Source organism: Electrophorus electricus, chromosome 9 (assembly GCF_013358815.1).
Source record: "Electrophorus electricus isolate fEleEle1 chromosome 9, fEleEle1.pri, whole genome shotgun sequence".
In the NCBI taxonomy this organism is placed as follows: domain Eukaryota; kingdom Metazoa; phylum Chordata; class Actinopteri; order Gymnotiformes; family Gymnotidae; genus Electrophorus; species Electrophorus electricus.
This window is the reverse complement of record NC_049543.1, coordinates 2,657,501-2,667,070: the sequence shown is the minus strand read 5'-3', so window position 1 is coordinate 2,667,070 and position 9,570 is coordinate 2,657,501. Positions and strand designations below refer to the sequence as shown.

The following is a 9,570-nucleotide window of genomic DNA, read 5'->3' as shown; positions in this document are numbered from 1 at the left end:
GGCTGCCCGTATGCAAGGAGAAACACACATCATTTCCTGAAGACATGACAGGGGCTATTTGGACTAAATTTGGACTAAAGATAATTGCTCCTCTCTTTTATATAGTGTCCACATTCTTAAGGAGCACGTGTATCTGTTCAAAGAGAGCATGCAACAGCGTAGAAGAAAGTGTGTGTGTCGTAGCGAGGCAATGTCTCTAGGCTCATTGGTATTCTGTAAGGATGTCTTGTGGGTTTCAAATATTTTCTATCTATCTCTCCCTCACTCACTCCTTGCTCTCACTGTACTCTGTCTGTATCTGCACATGTATGTAGATGTGAAATAACCACGGATAAAGGACTTTATCGCCGCAATTTCTATAAAAGCTGATTTTGCTCACATTGGTTACAAAAATATACCGCCTCATTGTGGCATTTCCGAATTATGCAATATAAAAACTGGAATTACTATAAAATGTGAAACGAATTCTTAAGTGTCACTCACCTCCCCCATGTACACTCGCATACAACAGGGACACATTCATGGAAACTCTTAAATTTATTTTCGGAAGTAAGTTGCCTTTATTTGCTCACTGCCTATTGCCCAGTAAATGTTTAGATCCTTAATGTGCTGTGCGCCTTAATGAATTATGAACTCCGTGCAGAATGCGGCAGTATTATTATGCTCAGACACTGAAAAAAGAAAGTACTGCTGAATGTAATGTGCTTATCTCTATTTCAAGGAATCAATAATGATAATGCATAAACTATAGAAAACATAAAAAGCAAAATAATGTAAAGAATTATACGATGCAGTGCTTCATGTTGTGTTAAAGCATTTTTTAAACTGCGCTTTTGCACTGTTTCTTTACACTTTTTCTCTCGCACGCCTGTAATGTCTAATGTCTACTTTAGACCCTCACAGCAAAAACCTTTCCGTGGCCGTAGGGATTTAATATGTTTACTTATTGTGCAGAATCGATCCAGTGACAACGGATTACGGGTCGCTACTTCTTGCGCGTCAATGCACTTGCGCTTGCACGAGTCGGAGTGCCCCTTGACGAGGCCCCCACTGCAAGGCAGCGCCAGATACTTTGAGCAGGAGTGAGGAGGATAGAGCGCAAGCCGATCTGCAAACTGGATGGAGCTGACAGAAGTAGATAGTTAGTGCTATTACTAAGTGCTTTTTGACAGCTGAATTCAGACTTGAGTTGGTTCGTGCTGGATCTTTATTGTCAGTCAACCCTCTGGAGGACCGTGTTGTTATCCATACGGAAAAGCGCTGGCATGAGCTAACATGGAAACCAAACCTTTCTTGTCTCTAGGTAAGTTTCGCTACTGAAGAGTATGGTTTGCGTTATGTGAACAGTAATGCCATGTTTTGCATTAGTCTGAACGCTCAGCCCAGGTGTGCTTAGAATACTCCAGCGAGGTTATGAAACGCTCCAGTCTCGGAGTGCGCTCCGGTAAAAAGCGACCAGAGCGCTATTTATCCTCACATGTTAATGTTTGCCCCAAACACATTTAGATATTTCTTAGACAAAAATGTATTATTATTATTATTATTATTATTTCCTTAGCATTTTAACTGATGTGCGCCAGTACTTATATGAGTTTGGTTATTTGACAACTTCGCGATGTCTTTGTTTGTCGTTAAGTGTTGTTACTGGTATTCCTTGCACTGTCACGTTTGTCATCTCCCGTCCTCTGAAATCGAACACTTTGTCTCTACGACTTCAAAAGGTCAGAGCTGCTGCACTGTAGCTCAGGACGGCTGGAACACAAGGACTGAAGAATTTAACATTCCCGAGTCCTCTTGACCAAGTGCGAACCTTTTCTGTGAATAGTTCTGGGTAACCCTAACGGATGATAATTAACAGGATTCATTCGTGTCATTTCTGAACAGGCTTCAAAAATCAATGAGCACATCAGAGAAGAATTATTCAGTACAGCTGATGTTCCAATAAGGAGAAAAAAAGACTGATATACTTTAAATAGGCCCCCCCCCCCCCCCCACACACACACACACACTCCCCATGGAGTACAATTCTCCTCAATTTTTCATTATTTTGTGTCAAAGCTTCTCTAACTTATTAAAATGACTTTTTGTCATGATAGCTCTGGGCCCAGAATCTGACCACCCCTTCTTATACTGATCTTATAGGCTGTGATTGTTCTAACCAGAGGCCCAAGTCCATTGGCGTCAGGGAGAACTGTCGGCTCTCATTGTAGGAGGCTTGGAGGTGTTCAGGACCTCCCCAATAAAAGAGAACCAGTTTGGTTTACAGCATTGCAGTTTTGTGTTTCTGAGGAGGTGATTGGTCCCTTTGTGAATGTCTGCAGCTGTCAGTTTTATAGGGGAGCCTTTAAAGAGAAAGTTAATTGCTTAAAGTGACAGCATCTCACAGACACCCTCCAGCCACTGTCTGGCTTGGAATCAAAGACTGTGTGGGCTCCTACACAAGGCTGTGCAGAAGGGTCAAACTGCAGTGACAGTTAACACACACACACACACACACACACACACACACACACCACACACACACACACACACACACACATACACACAAACACGCACACCTACACACAAAGACACAGATTTGTAATTGCTTAAGTCTGTCTTCTTTCACTCCTTCCCAAAGTGTGGCCATTTAAGAACTTTTGCTTAAAAGCTTTTGAATATAACACGAGAGCTCATGTAAAGGATTGAGGAGGCTATCTGTGATATGATGAAGAGCCCTTTTGTTAATGATTTGCCCTGTGTACTGTATGCACTGATTCATTGATAACGGCTGTGAAGTTGTACTATGGACTGTTCTGCTTTTTTAGGCCTGTAACTTAGCTCTGACCCCCAGCTCTGCATTACTCACCATGACCTCGAACCCCCTGTGACCTAGAGCTCCCCCTGACTCAAAACCCTATGCAACCTGAACCTTTAAACTAATTTTACAAAGGGTCACTACAACAGGGCAATATTGACAGGTCTATGGGCCTGTCTTTTTCTCTTTCCATTGGTCCTGTAAAAGGGGATCATTTTGCTCTGTAATTCGCTTTGAGGTAATGGACTTGACATTTGGAGCCTCAGCTTGCAAACCCACCTACCCGTCTACTTTGACTGATTTGAAGAATAAACACCCTGTCGTTGGTACGAGTGCATGTGTGTGTGTGTGTGAGTGTGTGTGTGTGTGTGTGTGTGTGTGTGTGTGTGTGTGTGTCTGTCTCTTTCTCTGCAGAGACCTCTGTCTTCACTGCCGTAGCTATTCCACACGTTGTCTGGAGCATGCTGGATCAGGGCCAGTATAATGGCCTAAGAAATTTACATTTGTGTCTAGCATTGAGACATGTGTCTGTGTCTACCTTTGAGACATGTGTCTGTGCCTAAAGTTGAGACATGTGTCTGTGCCTAACGTTGAGGAATGTGTCTGTGTCTACCTTTGAGATATGTGTCTGTGCCTAACATTGAGACATGTGTCTGTGCCTAACGTTAAGACATGTGTCTGTGCCTAACATTCAGACATGGTAATAAGAGAGGAAGCTGTGTAATTACCAGGTGTGAACCTTTGAGGTTAAATCCCTCATTGTGCTATTTGTTGTAACTTCGACCACAGGCTGGGCAGATGTGTTTGCTATGGATTTTACGACAAAATGCATGTACGTTTGAGGCTGTTTTTTTATGTTCATATATGGTCATTTGACTTTCCAGATATTTTGTAAATACACTTTTTTCTCCCGCTGTCTTGCACCCCTTGTTCTGGCCCATTCCTACACGTGTCCTGACTCTGTTGCAGGATGTGTCACGGGCTGAAGGCGGAGTCAAAATAAGATCTGGTGGCAATTTTGTTGTCCTTTAAAGCCTTGCATTCCGTCTCTCGTGAGAGCAACGAATTATACAAAATGCAGTAATGACCCCCTCAAACTACTGTTCATGTGATATGTGAGCAGGTGTGAGCTACTACGGTTACAGTCGAAAGAACAAAAGGATTTGATTAAAGAACTTGGATGAGGTGTTCTAGGGAAAAGAGGCATTATAGGAGATAGCAGACATTTTGTCCATGAGACCTAGTCCCTACTGAGTCCACATCCTACTGCTAAAACACTCACATATATGTTTTCAAGAAATAAAAGTTTTGTATAAATAAAATAAAAATAACTTCATTAATACTAGTGTTCTGCTCTTTAAAAGGACATAATAAAAGAGACTGAATCTCTGTAGCGTATTTACACAGTACCACGTATCAACCACGTATCAAACCTGTGCCAAACATCCAGCACAGTTGCCTCATGTTTTCTTACAGACTGAGGAATCTGAGAATCTTTGAAACTTAAGCGGTCATACCTGTCTGGTCCTATAGGCGAAGTGATGTTGCCAAAGAAAGAATTTAAACGACGGTGCCACAGTATTTCTGTCTGTCAACATCTCATGTTCAGAACATTCCTTTGTAGAAACTGCACAGACAAGATTGTCCTGCTGAGATCATAGGTTCTGTGTGTGCAATACAATTAAGTCATTTTTTTTGTTGCTGTTTTGTTTTGCTTTATTTGCTGATTGTTCATCGTTTCATATACATACATTTATGACAATTTTACATTAAAATTCTGAAATTCAGGCCATGTTTGAGGTCTGTCAAACTCCATTTAATCCATCCCAGTTAACAGCCTTAACATAACACCACCACTGACAAAGTAGTCATTACAGCAGGTTTGTGTTTTTGCTTGTGAAGCTCTGTTTCACTCTGTCTGGTCTGCACTGGCAATTTCACATGTTGATTATGTAAATGAGGCAGCTCCATTTTGTACCTAATAACCTAATTATTCTTCATGCATGGGGCTGGGTTGGTTCAGTGGGTTTGAAAGATCCATTTAAAAATTATGAAAATATTTTTTCCTTTCAGGTTGTTGTTGTTTAAAACATTAAAATTAAAATGAGGTTATTTTCAAATGCCATCGAGGTATTTATTGCAAAATGGCATCCAGTTATTTATTGTAGTACTGAAAATTAAATCAAGACACAATTTCTTCTAATCTAATTTGTCTTCACACTTTAAATGGGTTGATTTAAATTGAAGTTTTTCTTCATGTACACTATTTATCTCTAGGCACATAAGCTACATTTCATTGATGAATATGTAATGATGTTGTCACCTGCTGTTGTGTGTATGTCTGTACATTATACCATAAAGCTAGCACACAACTCCACTGGTCTCCAATAGCAGAGCAGGACCATGGATATGTACCTAGTTCAACAGGTTTCCGATCATAGAAATATCAGAGCTTTTAGGAACACCGCTGTGTGATTACACATCCCATATATATTCTAAACAAAATAATTAAGTTACACCTGTTTCTATATCTGATTTAAAGCAAATCTGTCACTGCATATATGCAGAACATGTTGCAGTTAGTTGGCTGTAATTGTCAATTTACTGTATCCAATTAAGCAATATCAGAGGGAGTGCTGTTATATTGAATATCAGCACAGAGGGCTGTGATTCAGCCATAGGCACAAGGCTGCAGCTTTTACTGCACTACACTGCAGATACTCAACTGTAATCACCTATTTCCCAACATCATTACTGTCATCCCATCAACTGGCAGTGCAGACAGATAGGTTATTAATGCAATTACCATTAGCATTAAAATGCTTTGCCACTGGAAATAACAAATCCTCAATTCTCATGGTCCAAAGGTGTTCAACAAAATGATCAGCACTCCTTTCTTATTTCTCAAATGTAAAGCTGATTACATATTTGCAAGAATTAATCAATTTTAATATTAATAAATTTACATGCAGCACATCTAGAGTGGTTGCAGGCTACAGATCCAGTTATCAGAATGGTCATTTATCTCACTTTTGAGGAGCAAGTCTTTGATATCTTTGTCTTGTCTGTAGGAGATTAGTGGAGGATCTTTTAAAAGGGCCTCTGTGTCATCCTAGAGGATTCTGTTTTATTTGTAGGATGATACATTTGTGTTGTCTTAACAGTAGATGGTTTATAGGACAGTACATCTGTTCTCAGGTAAAACATGAGCAAATGCATCATCTGTGACTTGCTTCTGAAATCCACAGTCCTGAAAATGTTCACACATTTTCATACTTCTCTGGAGGAAGTCTTCATTCTCAATGCAAAAGTCATTGAGTCTTAATAGCAGTGAGGAAGGGATGGAGTTTTTGCAGCCATCGGAATGTGAAGAGTTGTTTTGCAAATAGGAATGAGAGACAGTAGGCTTATGGTGTTATTTAACAGACTTAACTGAACCATCTAAAACGGTTCTCCTCGTGCCAGGATGTGCATATACTCTATGTATATTCCAGAGCTGGGTGGAACTTAGAGAAGGAAAAAATAAACAGCTGGAGTTCTTAAAATGTGCATGTAGCAATACCAAAAATGTCATTAATGTATCCCAGAAATACTAATACAGAATAACTCTAAACTGCTTCACCTTTGACTCCAACTACTACTAGCAAATAAGAGGAGTTAGTACAGGCATGGGATTTTTTGAGAAACATAGACACACACACACACACACACACACACACACACACACACAACACACACACAAACACAACACACACACACACACACACACACACACACACACAGTTTCTCTGGAAACTATATACCTAATTATATATAGTTCAACATATGTTCTTTATCTAAAAAATATATTTTCCACACTATTCCACATTGCCCGCCTGTTAATGACAGAAACGGCCTCAAATTGGCAGCTTCTGTGTTTTGGTACAGTTTGTTCTTGACAAGAATATCTGACGTTTCAGACCATGCTTTGCTTTGTTCATGGTCAGATTTGGCATGGGGTTCTTCACTTTCCTTTGTTCTGTGGTCTTTGGTATAAGTGCTGAGAACTGGGACATACTGTCTCAGGCCTGAGAGGTGAGACCTGCTGGGATCCTCTATGTGAGCATGTATCCCTCAGGGCTGACTGAGGCATCTTTGGGGGAATGTTTACCAGTAATGTTCACCAGTGATGCACAGTGATGACACTGGTACTTTTGGTCTCTTTTGCTCTGATGGCTTTTAAGGTGTCAGACATGCTCAATCTTATGTTTTTGATGCATGTTGATACATATTTTCCCATCATTGAGCTTGGTCCAGCTCTTCTGATGGGTTCCCTTTTGCAAATGTTGGCGTTTTGGTTGTTCTGCCCAGTGACTGGCATGTATAGCACTTGCTCAGACCCTCAGACTTTCATATTTTCATTTTTTATAAGGCTTGTTTATACTAGAGCATGTGTGTGATATAGAACAGCAGGAAGTCATAGGAGAACAATGAAGAGGTGAGGAACAGGATGCTGGAGCAGTGCGTGTGCGTGTGCGTGTGTGTGTGTGTGTGTGTGTGTGTGTGTGTGTGTGTGTGTGTGTGTGTGCGTGCGTGCGTGCGTGCGTGCGTGCGTGTGCGCGTGCGCGTGCGCGTGCGCGTGCGCGTGCGCGTGCGCGTGCGCGTGTGTGTGCCTGCCCATGCAAATGTGTGTTCTTGTCCTGACAAAAAATAGAGATTGTGTGTGTGTATATGTCTGTATTTCCACATGCGTGCTTGCATGTTTCTCTTAGGTTTGTTGTTTTTTGTGGTAAAAAGCACATTGTATATTGGTATTTGCAAGAATGATTTCTGTAGAGCAATAAATAATTTTGGTTACTCTTTAACTAAATAAGACTTATCCAGTATTATATGGACAGTTTTCAGGCAAAGAAAATAGAGTACTTCTGTTGAGGGTTTGGTTCTGATAAAACTATTTTCAGTCATGTTTTTTATATTTCTCATAAGGAAATTATAAAGCAATAGGTTGCGATCCAGGTAAACACCGAGGAGGTCTCATGGATACACCCCTCTGCTACTCAGTTAAAAAGTATTAAGAATGAGACGCATCTGTAGAGATCAGAACTTACAGTGAATGCAACCTATGTCTCAGGAATGCTTTTCAACTAAGAGGTGACTACTTCAATAAACGTGCTACCTGCTCCATTTCATTCCAAACAGAAAGTTTATTTTTATCTTCTGCTTTCCAGTAGCCAGTATACACAACTGTCATAATATTTGCTTTGTTTAGTGGTGCTATTCTGTGCCCTCTGTTTTGTCTAGTGTGCTATATAAAGTTCTCTGGGCTGCCACTCTGTGAGTGCAGTAGGAAAATTCACTGGCTATGGAAGTCATTGGGTATTGCAATCTGGCCGGCAAATGATGCCCGGACACACACTGCCTTCCAGCATTCTGTCAGAATGAGTTCACTCTCTAATTTTCTGCAAGCATGATCACATGAATTAAACTATGAAAGGGGAAGAGACAAAAAGAAAGAGAGAGAGAGACTGGGAGGAAAATAGAGACAGAGAAAGACGGTCAAAGAAAGGAGATACAAAAAGGAGATTTTGTTTATGTTTCTAAAGTGAACTCCTTCAAAAACTCTGTTTAATATCTTTTTTCCTGCAAAGGAACAGCAGAGCCCTCATGAATCCCCTCCACAGATATATCACTCTTACATCCCACTGCAGGGCGAACAGGGTATTGGGGAAATGCTCGTCCGTGCCTGGCTGCTATAGCTTGGCACAATCAGTGCTTCAGTAGTGTTAATCATTCCATTTTGGTTATTCAGTATATGTGAGGATCTGCACATGTTCATTCTCTCCAAACACACATGGATGCAAACACACACACATGCAGACACAAACGTAACCAGAAACAGTTGATGTAGTCAGTAAGCTCATGTCTTTTCTTGTGGTGATCTGAGTACCATTTCTGTGTATTTCCTTTATCAGGATGCTGGATTTGCATATGGATATGAAAATCCGTGTGTGTGTGTGTGTGCACGTGCATGTGCACTCCATTTTCCTCAGGCATACAACAGAGGAGTGGCTGTAGGTTGATTTAATTCGGAAAGTATGCGGGCTACACTGGGAATCAATTTTAGGAACTATCTGGCACACCCATAATACTGGAAATTAATTATGAGAAGGGGAAGAATTATTTTGCTTAATTTGGAGTCCTGTCACTGTTTGTTTTGTTTTGTTTTTTGACACATAACTGCAAGGTTTCAAGAAAAGTATCATTAAGTTTATGAAATATTACCTAGAAATATTTTTGATTCATTGTTAAATTGGGGAGTTATTGAGGCATTATGAGTGTGAGAGAGAGGGGTGGGGTAGGGGTGTGTGTGTGGGGGGGGGGGGGGGGGTTGGCAGGTTATGAGGAAACTCTGTAGGACTCCAGAGAGAGGAGGAGAGAGAGAGGGGGAGCGTTAGTGTGGCGCTCACAGGGAAAGTGAAAGGAATGAACTGAGGCCATGAAGTTGAACACAGGGTCAAGAGTTCCTCCCAGCCCAGGATAAACCCCTCCCCCTTTGCTGCCCGACTACATTACACCTCATGTCTCTTCCTATTTCTCTGGATTCCTTCTCTCCATTTCTCGACCCCCCCCCACCCCCCACCCCCTGCCCTAGTCCCCTCTCCTACATACTTTCCAACTATGTACCGTGTGTGTGTGTGTTTGTGTTTAGCGTGTGGAGGTATGGCTGGGCACCTAAGATGGAATTCCACAACTATTTTAAGAAGTCACCGAAGCTGCCTAAGTTTAGTCTGTTT

General features: G+C 41.1%; 1 protein-coding gene across 2 annotated transcripts in view; it reads left to right on the top strand.

Moving 5' to 3' along the window:
* Positions 1 to 1,092: 1,092 nt before the first annotated feature.
* Positions 1,093 to 9,570, top strand: part of rxrab (retinoid x receptor, alpha b) — a 38,795-nt gene continuing 30,317 nt past the window's right edge. For both annotated transcript variants that reach the window (XM_027003108.2, XM_027003107.2), the window contains exon 1: positions 1,093 to 1,303. In XM_027003108.2, coding sequence (XP_026858909.2) covers positions 1,276 to 1,303 — 28 coding nt within the window. In that variant the 5' untranslated portion in view covers positions 1,093 to 1,275. The remainder of the gene's footprint in view (positions 1,304 to 9,570) is intronic.